Here is a 21,284-nt window from a genome sequence, read left to right on the forward strand (position 1 = left end):
AATGAGCGGAATCTGGTGCACTGATGGTATTTAGGAGACAGGTGTATGGAGACGAAGAATTTTTAAATCAATACAACGCTTAATTCCAGACGAGAAGAACTGGGCTGGGGGATAGCCGCGAAAACTCCAAGGTGTTCCTTGCAAATCACTGATAAATTATGTATCTAATTTATTGGTAATCCGCTTGGAAGTTACCTAAGTTCCCTATCTGTGAAAGAAGCAACAGTAGTAAATAATAAACAGATTGGATGGGCATTTCTTTTGAAGTTCTCGCAACAACCAAACTCCCGCTTTGACAATAAAAACTTTAATGAGAAAATCTACATATTGCTCAACATCACTACAATAAGAATAGAATTGCTTTTTGACAGTCGTAAATTTTGTACCGCCATTGATTGCTTCTAAATAACATGGATAAATTTTGATTCATCTTTTTTGTTCCGAACTTGTATATGAATATATGTGAGCTTTCTGCATCTTTCTTATGATATCCTAAGATTCTTCTCCTCTTCCTTTCCTTACAAATATGTCTACATTTATAAACTTTGTAACCTTCCGTTGAAGGAGGACAATGACAAATATGGATACTTTGTGGCTGCTTTAAATCTGGTTGAAATCTGTTCATGCATTTCGAATTCGTAATTATTATCTTATGGTCTTTTGCTGTAAAAATATCAACCCAATTGTAACTCGTGAGCGGTTTGTAAATATGTAGATGAGTGATGAAACGTTTCATATTAAAAATTGTCAACACTCCAATCTATCGGATAACGCTGGGTAGAATATTTTGGCACGCTTAATATTACTGTAGAATCATTTGTTTAACCTGCATCCACACTTCATAGTGCAGTAGAGGAGGGCAGTATTTAAAACAAACTCCTCCATTCGCTTACTGTAGCGCATTTTCATTACGTCCTCTCATTCTTAGCAGTCTATTTAAACGACATACGCCGAGTTTACGAGCTTCCCGGAGGGAAGCGATAGCCAAATTTAGCAATAAGCAGCTTACTTAAAACTAACAGACCTGGCAAAACACAATCAAACTTTTCGTTTATCACAATCTTAAAACTCACAATAAAACATTACAAACTATGAGCGCAGTATACAATACGAAACATTCAAAAATCATGACTTTTGATAGTTTTGAAGATTGATTCGAAATTCACTAGTGATTGCTTCTCATTTTTTGCTACAAGATCGTAGAAGGTAAGGAAAATAGGATGAGCAAACCCGCACTTACTTGATGTTCAGTTGATGCTCTGGAATCTTACTGGTGGCGGCATTGTTGCACTCCTGATCGCTAGTTGACGGGGACGACCCCTCGGAGGACATTTTAACGTACAAGTTGCTGCTATCCGTACCAGTGGTACAGAGCGGGGGAGGTATCGGGGACGAGTTGGACGAGGATGAACCGTAATCGGTTGCACCGGTTGCTACCGTGGCACCCATCCCGGTAGAAACCAATGGTTGCCGACTGCTCAGACCCGGGGAGGACAGATTGTTGATCGTACCGTTGTCACGAAGGACATTGATCTCCTTCGGCGAGTTGGTTAGTGGATTAGTCATTCGGAAGTAGTGCGTCTTGTGCGAACTTCCCGGCCGGGAGTAGTCCAGGTGGTCGTATTCAGTGTCTGGAATGGAACGAATACATTGAAGGTCGATTGCTGGTGGGACAGTCTTGATGAACGATTCTCAAGACTTACAACTGATTTCTGATCACATCTGAGAGCATGCATTGTAACATATTTGTAAAACTTGTAATAATCTTAAACTATTGCAATACATTTTGTTTTACTTACCGAGGTCTTTGTAACCATCTTTGTGTTTGATTTCATCGTATACATGATCCTTGACGTCATAATTGGGATTCGTCATGTCGGCGTCGAAGTTCTTTTGGCTTTCCGACAAAAATTGGATGGAATAAGCTAAAAAGATTCACAGATTAGATTCCAACCCACCTGAGAGAATCAAACAATTCTTACATCGATCGGTTCCAACCGATTCGTTTTCCGGATAGCGATACTTGTCCAGATTGGACTTAGGATCTCTCAAATTATTTCGAATCAATGAACCATTCGCTACTCCGTTATGCTGTGCGCCAATAGCGCTGCCATTCGGTCCTGCACCTGGTTGGTTTGGGTACGCCGAATAGACGGGATTGTCGAAATGACCCGGTTGCTCCTGGATCATAAAATTGACGACGTGATTGACTTCGGCTTTCAGATTGGCGACCCGCCGACGATAGTATAGAACCAGGGCGACGATGACGCCCACGAACATCACTGCCAGTACGAGACCCCATGCAAGGCCGGCATTGGATGCTGGTGAATTGATTGAAAGATTAAATTGATGTTAGCCGTGTTGAAAATTGGGATATTCTATCAAACATTTTATATGCTATTTTACACTGTGAAATATACTTTATGGCTGAGGGTCATGTGAGTTTCAGGTAGTGTTCTTTTGAGGTCAAACAGGAGAGGTCAGTCATGTCGTATCTGTCGTTCCGCCAAATGTCTAAATACAGTGAGAGGCAAAATAAAGTGCCCACCTTACCAGTTTTCGAATTTCTCTCATTGATTTGGTTCAAATTAAAGTTAACACACTTAAATCTTTTGTGATATTTTATTTTTGATGTTCTTTTAAAGTTGCACTTACGAAATTTTGATAAAAAAAAGAATTTTACTTAAAGAAAAAGAAAATCAATTTGTATTGAAAAAAAAGTAGTGACAAAAATAAGTGCCCACTTCCTTCTTGGCCCCAGAAAAGATGATTTAAGAAAAATAAAAAGCAATTTAATAGTTAATGTGTCCTCCTTTGGCCTTAAGGACTTGCTGGAGGCTCTTCGGCATGCTTTTCACCAGGTTTTGTAGGTGTTGTGGATCTAGTTCTTCCCAGGCGCGCTCCAAGGCTTCAAAATAATTATTTTTGTTGGTAACACCAGTTTTTTCAACCCTGGCATCGAGAATCGCCCACAAATTCTCGATGGGGTTGAGGTCTGGGCTTTGTGGAGGCCATTCCAGCGGTTTAATCCGACAAGACCGGAAAAAAGACTTGGTCTTCTTTCCAGTATGCTTCGGGTCGTTGTTCTAGAGAAATATGAATTTCTCTTCAAGGCCCGTCTGGATCAGCGTAACCTCCAGATTTTCCAGCAAGATGTTAATGTAGGAATCTGCCATCATTATTCCGTCGATTTTCACGAGGTTTTCTACTCCACTCCATGAAAAACACCCCCAGACCATCACATTTCCTCCTCCATGCTTCACCGTTCCTTGGATGTGGTGCTCTGCATCACACACGAGCCCGCCGCTCTCGGTTAGACAGCTCGAGCTTCAGGAGCGCCACATCCAAGGAACGGTGACGCATGGAAGTGTGATGTGATGAAATGTGATGGTCTGGGGGTGTTTTTCATGGAGTGGAGTAGGAAGCGTCGTGAAAATCGACGGAATAATGACGGCAGATTCCTACATTAACATCTTGCTGGAAAATCTGGAGGTTTCGCTGATCCAGACGGGCCTTGAAGAGAAATTCATATTTCTCTAGAACAACGACCCGAAGCATACTGGAAAGAAGACCAAGTCTTTCTTCCGGTCTTGTCGGATTAAACCGCTGGAATGGCCTCCACAAAGCCCAGACCTCAACCCCATCGAGAATTTGTGGGCGATTCTCGATGCTAGGGTTGAAAAAACTGGTGTTACCAACAAAAATAATTATTTTGAAGCCTTGGAGCGCGCCTGGGAAGAACTAGATCCACAACACCTACAAAACCTGGTGAAAAGCATGCCGAAGAGCCTCCAGCAAGTCCTTAAGGCCAAAGGAGGACACATTAACTATTAAATTGCTTTTTATTTTTCTTAAATCATCTTTTCTGGGGCCAAGAAGGAAGTGGGCACTTATTTTTGTCACTACTTTTTTTTCAATACAAATTGATTTTCTTTTTCTTTAAGTAAAATTCTTTTTTTAATCAAAATTTCGTAAGTGCAACTTTAAAAGAACATCAAAAATAAAATATCACAAAAGATTTAGGTGTGTTAACTTTAATTTGAACCAAATCAATGAGAGAAATTCGAAAACTGGTAAGGTGGGCACTTTATTTTGCCTCTCACTGTATAATGAGGGCTAGATACTTGCTATCACCGATTTGCTTCGTTTGTATAAAATATAACAAAATCAAACTGTACAATTCTTACCATTATTGTCATTATTCCAATTATTATTACCCCAATTTCCTGTTAGTATTGCCATTCCATCATTATTGTTACAATTATCAAGTTTCTAATTGGAATTCTTTAGGAATCTTCAAAGCTTAGCTTAGCTTAGCTTAGCTTAGACTGACTACACATATCAATGGTTGCTATTCCGTGATTGACCGAAGTCAGTGAAAATGCACAAAGAATCAACTAGAAGTTCGGCTGGGATTGGCCATAATCTTCTTCAGTGTGCATAATTCAGTGCCTCTATTTATATAGGGTCAATAACGGCGCCGGCCACGTCCTTGCAGTCAGGTGGGATTGGGGGAAGGAATGTTAGTGTGTAACCTTTGCTTTTTGGAGACCGTGTTTGCCTCTGCATCTCCACAAAGGTTACTGGGAGGGATGTTTGTTAATGGGGAGGATCGTTGGGTCATAGGATTCACTTTGATAAGCGATTAGACCATGATAAACAATGATTTGTGAGATATATACATGCTTATACGTAAATATAATATTTTCATTTGATATGAACAATTTCTATGTAGAGGAAAATTATGCCGACACTTGAGGTGACGAACCATTCAAAGTTTGTTGAACAAATACCTAAATTAACATTCCTGATGTCAGGACGAAAGCATGTGTTATTATATTTTACTCATTTGAAAAGAAAAACAAAAAACTCGATTGGTTGGGACATCATAGAACACTGTTATTCTTATGCCGACACTTACAGTGGCGAACCATCCAAAGTTTGTTGAATAAAGTGAACCTTTCGCAAGTCTACACTTGTAATGTCGAACCATTCAAAGTTTTTTTAATTACAAAAATTAAGGTATATAAGAGGTGTTCTGAAAAAAAAATGTTAAACATAAATAAATCATGAATCAGAGTTTGTGTCGACACTCACAGTGACGAACCATCCATAGTTTGTTGAAAAATCATATTTACATCCCACCATTGTAACGATTGAATATGCAGTCATACATATTTTATAGATTAGAAATAGTAGCATGAAACGAGCTCACCAATTGATCCGTTATCCTTGACTGAGCAGCCACAATCCACTTTAGGCTTCACTCGTTTGCTCGGCTATAAAAAAGCACTCAGGAAAAAAAATAGGCGCGCGACCCGAAAAGGAAAAAAAAACTGCTAAGGCTTTCTTGACGCACTGCTTAGGAGCAAGCGTCAAGGTCGAAGGGTCAAACAGAACTCTGGAATTCGTTAGGAATCTTCAAAGTCCTCAAAAATAAATTAGTCAAAAAATTTGTAATCTATATTCTACGGATCCAGGGCAAAGCACGCCAAGAAACTACCGAATATCGTCAGGAATACACTAAACATTCAAACATTATTGTCATATATCAATACGAAGACATGAATCAGGTATAGTCGGCTATCCATTCTCAAAGTATCGCATCGAGAAGTTTGCAAGGTTTCCATTAGGAAAAAGGACAAAATTATAAGAGCTATGTACTAGACCTGTTCATACTTGAAAAAATGTCTGGAAATCTTCCGGTCAAGCTACTGCTACTGCTCCGAATTCTCATGCCAAGAACAATGTCTGGTCAAATTTTCAGCTCATTTGATAGAGCTTTCACTATGCTTCAAGTTGAAAATGTGTTTTTATGCTCATTTTAAGGTTTGAAAAATCATAACTCAATACTCATACATCAAAATCACTTGCTATTACCACCAATTGAGAGCTAATTTTATTCTGTTAAAGTTTGTCGAACACGCCAATAAGATTAAATTAAGTTTAAACATCGTTTGATCGACATTTGTTCTCCACAATACCCAGAAATCACGGTTTTCTGAACATGTATGCTCTAAAAAACATACATTGGCATTATTTTTCCAGGCCCGGGAAACAAACATAATAAATCTATGAAATCATTAACCATTAACAGCTTACATGTTGCTTTAGGAAATAAATTACAAAAAATGTCCAAATATCGAACAACAAATCCCAACCTGATAGTCAAATCGTGCACCGTCGAATGAATGAATTGAACAAGTTAGCATTGCTTTTTGTTTCCGAGTAATGATTGTTTCGATCATATTTCACTGAGTGTTCAGAACGATTTGAAAACAATCATTATCATCGACTGTGAAAATGCAGTGCTAACGTGTTCATTTTTTACATTCCTTGAAGCTCACGATTTTGTTCTTGACTCACACACAGCGGATTTACGAATATGCTTCCTAATTACCTATTTTTTACAATTTATCTTCGTAAGATAAAAGGTATCTTTAAACGAAATTGAGTTTTAGAAAAACATAGTCATCATGTTCTGGAAATTCAAAATTCAAAAGTTTCATACAGGTATGTTTTTTAGAGAGAACACTCCCTAAAAATAGTGATTTTCAAGAACCTTGAAGCACAAACCTCAACCAAACTATGTTTAAACTTGCTCCAATCATAAAACCGTGTTCGACAAAAGTTTATAGAATTAAATAAACTACTATGTAGAGGTATTTTCAATAAGTTTTAATGTTCCGTTCAGTAGTTATGAATTTTCAAAGCTTGAAAATAGTCCAAAAACACATAATTGATTTGAAGCACATCTAAATTTTCTCCAAATTGATTGAAATTTTGACCAGAAGTTCATTTTGACATGAAAAATCGAAATGTTGGTTGACTGAGGAACTTCCAGACATTTGAATAGTATGTACCGAATTAATATATCTGGCAGCATTGGCAATTACTGGGCCTAGATAGAATCCCGGTGGAATTTCCGACAATTTTTTGTACGAACAATGTATGTTGATCAAAAAAGCTGTAATTTCTTAATCATAAAGAAGAAACATAGGGAAGTTATGGTAACTAGTTGCTGTGCTGCTAAATCCTACAAAAATACCTCAAACAAGTGCTATAATAATAAAAACAGTATAAATAAATCATTTGCCACCAAATAATAAAAGACATCTCTACAAATCGAAGGGTGCCTTACTCAAATCACACAAACACTCAAGACTGGTAACACGGTGCCAACAGTGATCGTCAATGTACAATTTCGACTTGAATTTACCGAAAGCTCTTCCAGTATCCTCGGATCCGGAGAAGTTACCCCCAAGTTGAGCCACATCATTTTCCGCAATCGAATCCGTATAGTTTTCAAAGTAGTCTTGACTATTCCCAGTATCCCCGGGCTTCTCAACATGATCGTCGTAATATTCAGGCCCGAGTGTTGTTGTCCTTGTGGTCGGTTTCGATTTGCGGGGTGGATCGTCCATCGTATAACCGAAATCATATTTGGGCCTTTGTGTTGTGGAATTTGGATTCGATTGCGGTTCGTCTGGGAGGTGTATGTAATCGTCCAATGGGTGGCCAAAATCTTCTCCGGCTGGGGATGGTTTCGAAGGTCGAAAACTGTCGTCTTCGGACTGAAGCTTCCAATCGAAACCAGGTGTTGTGTTGACCTGATGTGTGTGCGGTTCATCCGGTAGATGAATATAATCATCCAACGGGTCACCAAAATTTTCTCCACCAGCTTGCGAATCGGTACCCGGAAAATGATCTTCTATTGGAATTTTCCAATCGAATGTTACCGTTGTAGAACGATTAGAGGTTCCTTCGTTAAATTGAGGAGAAATCACAGTTGTCAAAATGAAAATTGATTCCGATTCATTATGAGGTTCATCCTGCAGATGGATGTAATCGTCTATCGGATGACCGAAATTTTCACCTTCGGATTGCGATTCTGTGATCAGAAAACTATCATCTTCAGATTGCATCTTCCAATTAAATTGTTCAGTAGTAGTAGTTTGAGCGATAGACGGACTGGTTGATATTATCTGTATTGATTCTGATTCATTGTGAGGTTCATCCTGCAAGTGAATGTAATCGTCTAAATGATGCCCAAAATCCTCTCCTTCGGATTGTGATTCGGTGATTACATAACTATAATCTTCAGACTGCATTTTCCAATCCAACTCTTCTACAGTTGTATGTTGAGCGATGGACGGACTTGTCGATATTATAAGTATTGATTCTGATTCATTGTGAGGTTCATCCTGCAGGTGAATGTAATCGTCTAACGGATGACCGAAATTTTCGCCTTCGGATTGCGATTCGGTGATCAGTAATTTATCATCTTCAGACTGCATTTTCCAATCAAATTCTTTGGTAGTAGTGGTTTGGGCGATAGTTGTGGCTATTAAAATTGATTCTGATTCATTGTGAGGTTCATCTTGCAAATGAATGTAATCGTCCAACGGATGACCAAAGTTTTCTCCCTCAGATTCAGTGGTCAAGAAAATGCCATCTTGAGATTGCATTTTCCAATTGAATTCTTCGGTAGTAATAGGTTGAACTGAACTAGTTGTAGTTAAGAAAAATGATTCAGATTCGTTGTGAGGTTCATCTTGCAAGTGAATGTAATCGTCTGATGGGTGACCAAAATTTTCACCGTCAGATTGAGATTCGGTGGTCAGAAAACTATCATCTTCTAATTGCATTTTCCAATTGAATTGTTGTGTAGTTGTACGTGGAGCGATAGTTGAGCTAGTTGTCAATATAAAAATTGATTCAGATTCGTTGTGAGGTTCATCCTGAAGATGAATATAATCATCTAACGGGTGGCCAAAATCTTCCCCATTGGGAGTGGTTTCCGAGCCTAGGAAATTACTATTTTCTGATAGCATCTTCCAATCGAAGTCTACCGTAGTAACATGTGGTGGCTTCGCCGTGGTGCTTGTAGTATATGGGGCATCTTGAACCTTATTTAACGGTTCATTTACATAATCGTCCAACGGTTGATCAAAGTTATCCACTGTCTGAGTCGTTTGCAATTCCAGAAAAGCATCATCGTTTGATTGTGCCTTCCAATTGCTGTCAAGCGTAGTTATGTCTGGAGTAACTTCTTCATCGTCAATCAAAAATGTTTCGGTAGTCAGAATGCTATCAGATGGGATCTGAACTGTAGTCACGTGTTGAGCAACTTCTAACTGTACAGTGTTGGCAGAGCTGGTTGTAAGAATAGTGTTAGATTTTGAGCTTTGAGGATCGCCGTGCTGTGTAGAGTATTCGTGAATTTCGTCTGTACTATTTTGGTTATGTGGTTCATCTGACAAGTGTATGTAATCATCCAGCGGAATGCCTAGGTCTTCTACAGTTGAAGTTGGATCTGCATGCAAGAGATCATCATCTTCTGATTCTAGCTTCCAATCGATGTACAAAGTAGTAGTATCAAAATCATTAACACTGTCGTGGTGTGTACTATTGTCGTTAAGTTTGACCCTTCCTAAATATTTACTAAAGGTTAGGAAATGATTTACCATTTATATGAGTACTTACCCTCTTCTGTCGGTTGCACCTTCGCCTCTGCGCGAGATTTATCGCACTTGTCTCCATAAAACCCAACGCTGCACACGCACCCTCTAGCAGCATGGCAAGCAAAGTTGCCCGGAGGACAATTACACGATTCCATACAGTGGTTTCCGTAGAAGCCCTCCGGACAAACTTCGTCGCATCGATTGCCCATCCAGCCGGGATCACATATGCACTGGCCATCGTTCTTCCGGCACTTGGCCTTGTTCTTGCAGTTACACTTTTGATTGCAGTTCACTCCGTAGAATCCATTCGGGCAAACTTCTTCGCAATTGGCACCGGTCCATCCTGGCGGACACTGACACGTTCCGGTTTCATGAGAGCACTCTCCTCCGTTCTTGCAGGTGCAAGTGTGACGACACTCGTTTCCATACGTTCCAGATGGACACGGATGTTCGCAGGTAGTTCCAATATAACCCGGTCTGCAGGAATACTTTCCTGTAATGTGATCGCAAGTTGTATTGGAAACTGGGCACCGTTCCTTGCATCCATGGCCAAAGAATCCATCCGGACAAGGTTCGTTACACGTAGGGCCGGTCCAACCTCGCGAGCAGATGCAATCACCGGTGATCGGATCACAGGACGAGTTGTTGTGGCAGGTGCAGATTTCGTTACACGATTCTCCGTAGTAACCTAGCGGGCAGCGGCTTTCGCAACGAACACCTAGACAAAAGAAAAGATTGTATTAGCGGTGGAGAATTTACAGTCAACGAGCAATGATTCGATGTTTGACCATTAGTGATGTGCATTTTATGATACATGTGTGATTATAATGAAAATGTGCTTCAACCGGAAATGCTTATACCAGATGATTCTTCGTAGACCAAATCCAAACCCCGATTGTTGTTAGTAAAGCGACAGGTGATGGAAAATCGAAGGAAAAGACTCTGGTTAGTAAAAGGGTTCGACAAACACCTGGGAAGACTAGTTCATAAAACCTCAACTCACCGCCCCACTCCGCATTGCAGATACATTTTCCCGTGGTTGCATTACAAGCCAGGGTGTGCTCCAAATTGCAATCACAGGTTTGTGAGCAGTTCTGTCCAAACCGACCCGAATCACACTTCTTATCACACCGCTCTCCGGTCCAACCAGCAGGGCAAGTACACTGACCGTTAACAGGATTACAAACACCATTATTCGAGCAGTTACATCGCTCGGTGCAATCCTTTCCATACCGGTGCGTGTCACAAGGACGGTCACAACGAATTCCTTGCCATCCAGGTGCGCAGAAACATTGACCAGTTTCAGGAGCACACATGGCTCCGTTCATACATTCACATTTTTGACTGCAATTTTGACCATAGGTTCCATTGCTGCACTGCTCTTCGCAGTTCTCTCCGTGATAACCAGCAATACAATTGCAAGTTCCTAGTGAGGAAAAAAGCGATCGGATGTCAAAACTAAATCGATACCGAAACCCACAAAAGCCAGACAAAACAAACAGAAAGAAAGAGTAATAGGAAACTTTCATACCATCGATATGATTGCAAGGCGAGTTGTTCTTGCAGTTGCAGTGAATCAAACAATCCTGTCCATAGCGCAAAAACGGACATGGTCTGTCGCAGAGCGTACTACTCCAACCGGGATTACAGTGACATTTCCCCGTCCATGGATGGCACCTTTTCGATTCAATAAGTAAAACAAATAGAAACACAAAATAAAATCGAACAAAAGCTCTAAACCAAACTGAACCTACATCTTGGTGTTATTCACAGCGCACTCGCACTGCCCCGTGCAGTTCTCTCCGAACCGATCATCTGGACATATCCTCAACCCACAGTCCGCTCCCATCCAACCAGCCGAACATGAGCATTTTCCGGTTGCCGAATCGCACACGGCACCATTCAAGCACCGGCACTCTTCCGAACAGTTGTATCCGTAGGTATTGTGCGGGCACGAATCCAAGCACTTTGCCCCCATAAATCCAGGTGCACAGATACACTCACCGGTCACGTGATTGCAATCCGCACCGTTGAAGCATTCACACCTTTGCTCGCACCGCAGACCGTATCTTTGGCCCTGGCAACGATTAGCACATACCGATCCGGTATAACCGGCCGGACAAATACACTCACCCGTCTGAGAATCGCAGCTTCCACCATTCTGACACCGACAATCGGATCTGCACTGCTCGCCATGCTTACCCTCCGGACACCTCTGAGCACACCTGAAACAAAGAACACACCGTTCCAATTAACACCCAAATCCAACCGAATTAACACCAAAAACCCAAAGTCTAGTCAAACACTTACAATGGTCCAGTGAAGCCGGGTGCGCAATAACATTCTCCGGAAACTGGATCGCACTTGCCCCCGTTCTCACATTGGCACACCTCGGCACAGTCCTGTCCGAAGCGATCCGATGGGCACTGGTACTCGCAGTGGTCCCCTCGGTAACCCTTCTGGCAAGCGCAGCTTCCGTCCTGAGCGTTACACGTTGAGTTGTTCTTGCACTGACACAACTGGTTGCAGTCGGATCCCCAGCGATTCGGAGGACAATCTGGAAGTGTGGAATAATAGTTTCATTATTTGTATGGAATGGTACAATCTTAGTTGACTTTTTGAGCAACGCGACGATATCTTTAGAGATATTTATAAAACAATCATTTTTTTTATGTTGAAAGACTTTTCGTAAAAATCGATACAACAAATCCGCGGGAAAATTCCTGGAAGAATCCTTCGACGAGATGATGGGAATTGGGGTTTCCAAACCCGGGAAGAATTTCTCGGGAAAAAGCTTTCTGTTTCCCGTGAAGTTCTATTTCATCAAAAAAATGAATCAATGTTCTCACTAGATCACTAGTTATATTTCAATGTACATTTATTGTTTTAAGTAATCAATAGTTATTGATGAAATGCACATCTTTACGTCGATGTGTTTCCAAGAAAGATTTTATTCAATATAAATCTCACGAGAGGCTTATAGAAATTGTTCGTTATGCATAGGGTTTGCAATCATCGGATTATCGTTCTTATCCAGGGTCCCGGAATCGGCTCCAGAACATCCCGGGTGTACTTGGTTAATGGCACTTTGTTCAAAAAAATAACTCAATATGTTTCACATCATACTCAGGGCTTGTGATTGATGGGCCGCATGATAGGGTTTGCAATCATAGGATAGATGTCCTTTTCAAGGATCCTGGAATCGACTCCAGAACATCCCGTGAATACTTGGCCTTATGTTACATACAATTAAACAATATGCATTGTATCATCCTTCCGTTGTAAAATCTTGAAGACTGATGTGTCGCATGATATGGTTTGTGCTGATCAAATTCCAAATGGTTCCAAATGAGGTGAAAGAGCCGGAACATACTGATGGTTTATGATCCAATTACAAACAGTGTAGTTTTGTTTGATCCGTTCAAAATAATTATGGAAATGTCTCAAATGACCGTCGGACAGACCCCATGGGACCTCCGTATAAATCCGAAACTGACCGTTTAACTAGTTTGGATTTTTCAAAGCTGGTTTTCAGCATTCGTAATATTGCGTAATGATAAACTTTTTGGATAATTCTTGGACTCCAATCAGACTTCTGCCAAAGATCTTTCCAGTAATCAATCATAGAATTCGACGGCGTCGTTCCTTCATCGTCGATGAAATTTTTCGCAACGGAAATTGATCTTGTGTCTGAATTTCTGAAAATATTTATTCAAAAATTGCGTCCTGATTGATTTTATTCGAGAAATTTTGGAGTTTACTAAAGCACAATTGTCTGCGAAAAATCTTACGAGAAATCATTTGAAGATTTCATCAGCAGTCCAAAATATATGTTATAAGAAATCTGTTAAAATCAATTATGGTTTTTGCCTAAGCTGCCCATATTTACATGGTCTTGATATTTTTAACAATTTCGATGAAATAATCTGTGCATTTGCTGAAGATTGAAACTCAAAAATTAACTGCGAGAGACTTTTTGATTAATTTCATACTTTTGTCATCTGCAAACACATACAACATTTTATCCGAAGAAACAGTGAGTTTGATGAACGATTAAATGGATGAATTGACGTAAACGCCAGGCCTAATAAATAGTAGGCAAAGCGGGTGTTTTTTCGGATAAGTTGGTGTATGTGCTCATACCAATCCATCATTTTCAGAACAAAAAGAAACTTTTTGCATGTGTGTTATCAAGTAAAGAATGCATACCAATGAAAAAGTGCATTTCGGTCATATTGGCGCTTACGTCGACTATGAAAACATGGGCAGTAAGTTCTTCCAAGTAATTTTAAAACGAATTTATCCAGGACTAAGATTATCGTTGATTTTTTCAAGGATTCAACCAGCAGTTTTACTAATTAAATATATCTGCATAAGCCAGGGTTTCTCCAAGAAATACATTTTGGATACTACAAAAAAAAATCTTTTGAAATACCTTTTGAGCTTCTCCAAAAATATGCGAAATACCCCCGGTAACTGGAATTTGTGTAAAAATCTCCCCTGTTTTTTGTGCATTACTTCTCGGATTATTCTATAAATCACTCTAGGTATTGTACAGGGTGTCGACTCAATTGTGAAAATAAAATTCTCACACTTTCCCTGACCTTCCAGTCGTTTTCCAGAAAAAAAATCCAGACCAATGAGTACAATGTACAAAAAGATGAATATTCGCCGATTTGCATAATTTTTATGTCATAGGTCGTATGAATAAACTGGAGTTGTGTTTGATCTTTCGATATTGACGCTTGCTCCTGCGGGGCGGGTGACGAGGGCAGGCAAAAATTGTGCGCGTCGGTCGAGTGAAGTGAAAAACTGCGCGATCGGTTAGTTGTGTTTGATCTTTTGACCTTGACGCTTGCTCCTGCGGGGGCGAGTGACGAGGACAGAATCAAACGTGTCGCGCGTCGGCCGAGTAGTGAAATGAAAAAGCGCCGCGGATCGTTAGTGATGTTTGATCTATTGATCGAGTCGCTTGCTCTTGCGTGGGCGAGTGATGAACACTTTTTCGGGGTGCAATGCGTTTTTCGAGTTATGTCGCGAATCCGATTAGGCGTGATCATATCATGGATCGCATCACCAACCATTGGTGACTCCCAGATCTTTACCTTATCCCACTAACCCAATATCCTATCCATGACAACTGTGGAGATGCAGAGGTATACTCGGTCTCTAGTAACAACGGTTGTCTAACTAACATTCCTGCCCTTCCCCGATGACCGTAAGGACGTGGCCGGCGCCGTTATTGACTTTTAAAATTTGAGCTCTCGATTTGTGCACATTGAAGAATGGTAAGCTAATCCCAAGCCCCATTCATAAATTCCCTGTGCAACTTCGATTGTTCTGGTCAATCACGGAGTAGCAACTACGAATTGTACGGTCATCTATGCTCATGCTCATGCTCATAGGTCGTATGAATAAACTGAGCAAAAGCTGAGATATATGTACCTGTCAGATAACATCGTGGAGCGTTTATTCAAGATGATATGGTAAAACTGAGCAATTGAAAACCTATTTACTTTTCAAACTTGCAAATCCATATGAAAAAAATGTTCTCGGCAAGTAAATTACCTCAAATCTAATTTCACAAATTCCACACATAAACGACAATTTTGGACTCCTTCCTGATCAGTGTTCGGGTTGCTACGGATACATTCTTACTGCAGCCATGAATGTATCACCTGGCATGGATAAGAGTAGCGTGAACGTTATGCTGTCGTGCATGACAGGAGTGCAAAATGAATGTAAAAACAATCACGACGCAGCTTTAATCGCAGCAAGCACTCTTCTCGCGTTTGTTTCTGATCCAAGTTGTCACTTGATCACACACGCTAAAAAAAGTTGCAGTCAAAATTACTATTTTAGGGGGTTAAATTAAGCGCAATGCACCGGCAATTTTCAGCAGACAGTACAATGATGTTACTATAACCACATAGGCTGTCATTTTTACTATTTCAAAATGCTTGTGGTTTTCTGTAGGTTTAACCATGTTTCGGGTATTTTAGTCACCTCACATCGTCATCGACAAGTTTTACTATGAAAGTAGTGAAATCAACAGCTGTCTTGTATTCCTTCATAGTATCTATGATCTCATTTCTGATATTTTCAACAAGAAACTATATTACCAATATGTACACCAAATAAACATATACGCTTTATTTTATCATTAATTGTTTTCATTTTTATGTTTAAATTTTGCATTACATACACTAAAGAATTTGCATAGCCTTCAACGATATAACCCCACAAGAACCGGTCCATTTCCGGTGATTCCGAAACGAAGGATCCCAATGCTGGAGGATTGAACGACCGGTGATACGGAACTGTTCGGCCATGTGACGTTGATTGCCGGTCAGCTGGGGAAACAGCGAGCACCGCAAGGATTTCGCCTCGTGGTCAACAACGGAGAACACGGATGCCAGTCGGTGTCCCACTTGCATTTGAATTTGCGAATTCCTCCGTTGATTTGATTTCCTCACTGATGGGAAATGAGGGATTACCGGCTGGTGCTTCTAAATACAGAAGATTAATCGATCCATTTGGAGTTTGTGGTTGTAGCCCATGTTATTCATATTCTGACGCTTTCTGCAAAAATCACTTGAATTTAAATTTGGCTTTTAATTTCAATTAAAAAGCTTACCGCAAACAGCCGAGGAGCAAAAACGTCGTTCAGCAATCAATCCTTGTAGTAATTACGGATGCGTGGATTTCCTTTAGTGGGTGGTATAGAACAAGCTGTAATATAGTTTTATTTGCAGCTTATATTATTTCACAACTCACCTTGCGTTCGGATATTAAAATATGACACCCAAACAACATTGAAATTAGTTTTATTCTTCACTTTTCACACATAAAATTGACTAAACTCATCAAGAGTCTAAAATTTCTCGAAAACTTATTCATACAGACTCAAGTCAAAAAAGTATACAAACTTACTTTATCGATCCTACGTGTTAAGCAGGCGAAATTCTACACGTACCGCTCTGTACCAACTCAATTTTTCACTTTTAGAACGTTTAATTTCCGGATTTACAAAACGACGAAAGTAACATTTTCAACTTTCGCAACCTAACCACTACTTTCGCCGCCCCGCTGTATGGAGTGACAAAGTGACTTAACCACGAATCAAAACAAAACACTACTTGAGCCGATTTTACACTTGTAGAAAAACGTCGAAAGTAACTGAATGAAACGGCTTATCATTTTATTATAATTATTTTTGTGGGAAATAATAGAAACTACCTAGTTTGTGAACGTGAGCTGAGTGTATGCAAAATTTGAGCGAAGTACACGGCAAAAAAAATGTTAAAAAGGTGTTTCATTTTAAAACAGTTTTAGAAGATAGATTGTGATTTTTCCTAATTAATTTTCTCAAAACCGTATAAAAGTTACTTACGTCGATTTGAAAAAGTAATCGAGATTTGATTTAAACAAAATGGCGCATTGTTATTGCAATGCTGATTGAAAATTACTATGCTTGTAGTATTTTCCATCGCAACAAGTAGTTAGCTGAAAATTGTCGGTTCAACACGCTTGATTTGACCATGTACATGGTAAACATTACGGAATATCTGGTTGGTTTGAGAAACCTAAGCATAGAATGATTAATCAGAGTAAATAGTTAATCTTACTATTAGGTTTCTCCAAGGGACGTAGGGGAGGTTGCATGGCATCACTGTTGAGCAGTCGTGGGCTTGTATCGTGTCCGATTATTTATTAAATTTAACGTGTTTTTGCCATAGTTTAATCACGATTTTCAGTGTTTGTGTTCTCCATGAGTGTTTATTTACGGAAATATGTTGAAAATGAAGCACACGAAGTGATAAAACCACAAAAAAGTGATTTCAAAAGTGATTTGTTTTTCATTCCACCGTGGATGTTTTTTTCTTTTCATGTTGCGTGCGTCGGGTGGTGAAGAGTGTTACATGCATCATTGTGGTGGTGCAGCTGTACTGGTTGACAGTGAACGCATCCATTACGAACACATGATACAAAGCTGAATTTTTCCAAGCGTTTGTTCAAGTGATGGTGTGTCCCGTGAGACAGGGCAGACATGTCAACACAGTGCGAAGGTGTCGCCGAAACCGAAGCTAAGTACCGTTTTCTTCATTTTGCGAGGTTGTAGGTAGCTAGATTATTTTGTGGATTTCGATTTAAGGCCGTGATGCAACTGTATTTATTACACACGTACACGGTTAACTTCGGTTACGCGTTGGATGTGTGGGTCTCTTGCGGCGCCCGGGGGTTTCTTTGCTTTTTGCGTGGTTCTGTGTAGTGGTGGATCGACACATCATCAATGTGTAGATGTACCATTGCGTAGTTCCGTGGGGGGACGTGGGAATTTTCGGGCGTCGTGGCAGGCTTGCTTGTTTGATGCGTGGCCGGGGTTGACAATGTGGGTGTAAAATTTCACTCGCTTGAATGTAGAGCGATATCGTGAGTGTGTAGTACATGAGTTCATTTTTAGTAGGCGCGTTTTGTTTAGTTTTTTACGTATCTTCGGTGCGCGATGAATTGCTTCTATGTGAACGATTTGACAGATTATTCACTAGAGAAACGCGTAAATTTGTTGCTCTCTGCACACGTAGTGTGTGAGCGGTAAATGATTACACATTTTATCGTCAAAACGATGGGACGTAAATTGAGTAGTGTTTGATCCTTCGACCTTGACGCTTGCTTCTGCGGGGGCGGGCGATGGGGGCAGGATCGAACATGTCGCGCGTAGGTAGTACAGTAGTGAAAAAGTGCGCGGTCCGTTAGTAGTGTTTGATCTATTGATCGTGTCGCTTGCTCCTGCGTGGCGAGTGACGAACACTTGTTCGGCGTACAATGCGATTATTGAATTATTTCGCGAATCCGGTTAGGCGTGATTACATCATGGATCGCATCACCAAACATTGGTGACTCCCAGATCTCTACCTTATCCCACTAACCCAATATCCTTTCCATGACAACTGTGGAGACGCAGAGGTGATCTCGGTCTCTAGTAACAACGGTTGTCGAACTTACATTCCTTCCCTTCCCCGATGACCGTAAGGACGTGGCCGGCGCCGTTATTGACTTAAAAAAATTTGAGCTCTCGATTTGTGCACATTGAGAATGGTAAGCTAATCCCAAGCCCCATTCAATAAATCTCTGTGCAACTTCGATTGTTCTAGTCAATCACGGAGTAGCAACTACGAATTGTACGGTCATCTATGCTTATGCTTATGCTTATGCTTATTAGGTTTCTCCAAGGGACGTAGTAATTTTAACTATAATTGAGTTGAATAGATTGTCATTTCAGTCATTTCCAATGTATGCAGCCATGGTAAATTTTAAAATAAGTTTCTTGTAATTTGAACTACAAAATTATTTTGTGTGCAGCTTTGAACTCACATACGCAGCCATTAGGGATCGTTCAAATATTACGGGACGCATCAGAGGTGGGTAGAAGTCTTCCGTAGTATTACGAACCATATAAAAATTTAAAATTTTCCAAACAAAAGCTGTTACGAGCGATCACGATTAACACAATTTTTTGGGATGGACAAAACACCACGAAGGGGATGGATCAAAAAATGAAAAAATAGCCCGTAGGTTATGAACTGCTCTTAAGCTAGTACGGCTGGCTAACACAAGGATAAAAAAAAACATTGTGAGTGGCACATTATGAAAATAAATTTAATAAGAGCAAGATTTATTGGACGATTTTCATGAGAAATTTTTGAACAATTTGCGAAGCTCGTAAAATTACGAAATAAAATCTAAAAAACTTCCCTGATACATTTATACGAGAGGCCAATAATAGAGTTAATTGATGAATACCGATAATATTCCTGAATAACTCTATGATTCATTCGAAGGTTTCTTAAAAGAATCTCTAGAGGAATCCTGGAAACATTACAAGAATAATCATTAAAAATTGTCTGAAAGTCGATTTGAAATAGTATTTTGAAGTTATGGAAAGTTTGTGAAATATTCCATTCGAAGAATTTATAGAGATATTCTTTGAAGAATATCAAGTGGAAACTTTTGGTGGGTATTTTGAAACATGTCATTATCGCAGGTTTATCAACCCGTCCATATTTTAAATCTTCTATATTGAGTCATTTAAGTTATAACCTCATAAACCTCAAAATTATTAAACACAACTAAGTCGTCGTTTTTGGAAAATCTCCGTCAAAATGCGGGCGAAACCTGGAATGCAAATCATTGGAATTATAGACAAACTTACACGAAAACCCACTGAAGGAACGCAGCATTATCAGAATTTTTGAATGAATTAATTTATGAACATTTGGAGTGCATACTTGGAATATTTGATAATTATTATTAAAATTTCTTTTTACCAAAATTCCTGGTAGAATTCTAGTGGGAATTTTTAGCAACAATCACAAGCAAGTTTTGGTGGAACAATTTCTAAAGAATCAAAATTTATAGTATATAAAAAAATTCTGATAGATTTTAGATTAGATAGACGTATGTACCTATTGGAATGTCCGCTATATTAGGCAATAATAATCAGTCATCATGATAAATGTGATACTATCTGGCAAAACAATATTTTAGAGTTTGTTGAAGAGTGATTGTCAGAGTCCAGAAAGAGTTTCATTAGAAATACTGAATGAACATATTGGTAAACATTTTGGATAGATTTCTATGGAATTTATAAAGAAATCTTTGGCAGATTTCATAGAATTAATTACGGAAATCCTCAAAGAATTTCTAAAGATTTTTTTTGCGATGATTCTATAAACTTCCAGAAATTTGGCTCTTCTGATTTTCAGACTTTCTTTTAAAAACTTCGCAATGAATTGCATCACAATTTTTCCATAAATTCCTCCGGAAATTCTTTCAGTGAGGCTACTACAGTCAACTCACCTTTACTTGATATTAAAGGGACTATCGAGTTAGGGAGGTATCGATTTGAAGAACACAAAACCAGTGTAATGCGATCCAAGAAAACATCGAAGAAGCTATAAGAATCAACTTTTAATATGGTTCTCTAGCTCGATATCGAGATACGGAATATCGAGTAAGGGAGAGTTCAATGTAGTTTTTTTATATAAAATACTTTAAACTCTTTGGGATTTTTGTCCGGGTTTCTTTAAAAATTTCCCTACAAATTCCTTGGGAATGTTCACATGGATCCCTATCAGCGACAACAATTTCTGCAATAAATTATTCTTTTTTTCTTGATTGAAGATATTTTTTGAAATTCTTTGAAAGATTAATCCTAAAAATGTCTTTACGTTTTCTATTGGGTCTTATTAATTTGTCTTTGGTCTTATGGCCACCGATCAATTATTTAATTTTAGATTCAGCCCTGCCTCCAAAATTTTCGTTTAAAAAGTATCCTAAAATAGTCGTATTTTAAATCATTATAAGAAATATCAAAGAAGTAATTCAAAATCCTCTCAGTGTTCTGAAAAGAGTTCTCTTAGGATTCAATTCTGAAGAGAATCCTCTTAGGATTCTGAAAAGAATCCTCTTAGGATTCTGGGGAGAATCATCTCAGGTTCTGATAAGAATTCTCTTAGGATTCTGAAGAGAATCCTCTTAGGATTTTATGGGGAAGCCTCGCAGGATTCTTAGGAGATTTTTGTTTGTACCATCATCTACGTCCGCGCCAATAAATAGTACTGATAGAAACTCTTTCTGTGTATTCAAAAGAAAAAAACGGCGTAAACTAGGACAAATATCAGTGAATCAAATTGTGATTGAAAGAGACGCGAAACAAACAACAAAGCAAGCGCGCTCAAAATCGTTTGTCCCAACTTTTGCGGATTGAGATACAATCTAAAGAAAAATTGTCATGACAAACACAGGGGTCAACGTAGT

General features: G+C 39.3%; 1 protein-coding gene across 3 annotated transcripts in view; it reads right to left on the reverse strand.

Annotated features, from left to right (window-relative positions):
* Nucleotides 1–291: 291 nt before the first annotated feature.
* Nucleotides 292–21,284, reverse strand: part of LOC5570275 (protein draper) — a 101,927-nt gene continuing 80,934 nt past the window's right edge. The window contains exons 4-13 of one of the 3 annotated variants that reach the window (XM_021839805.1): nt 11,775–12,021; nt 11,219–11,689; nt 10,996–11,141; nt 10,468–10,890; nt 9,487–10,182; nt 7,220–9,433; nt 1,983–2,321; nt 1,800–1,925; nt 1,704–1,722; nt 1,492–1,631 (exon numbers count right to left, since the gene is read on the reverse strand). In XM_021839805.1, coding sequence (XP_021695497.1) covers nt 1,625–1,631; nt 1,704–1,722; nt 1,800–1,925; nt 1,983–2,321; nt 7,220–9,433; nt 9,487–10,182; nt 10,468–10,890; nt 10,996–11,141; nt 11,219–11,689; nt 11,775–12,021 — 4,688 coding nt within the window. In that variant the 3' untranslated portion in view covers nt 1,492–1,624. Of the gene's footprint in view, nt 1,632–1,703; nt 1,723–1,799; nt 1,926–1,982; nt 2,322–7,219; nt 9,434–9,486; nt 10,183–10,467; nt 10,891–10,995; nt 11,142–11,218; nt 11,690–11,774; nt 12,022–21,284 lie in introns of all 3 variants that reach the window. The other 2 variants (XM_021839804.1, XM_021839806.1) reach the window with 2 other exon arrangements.

Source organism: Aedes aegypti, chromosome 2 (genome assembly GCF_002204515.2).
Source record: "Aedes aegypti strain LVP_AGWG chromosome 2, AaegL5.0 Primary Assembly, whole genome shotgun sequence".
NCBI lineage: Eukaryota > Metazoa > Arthropoda > Insecta > Diptera > Culicidae > Aedes > Aedes aegypti.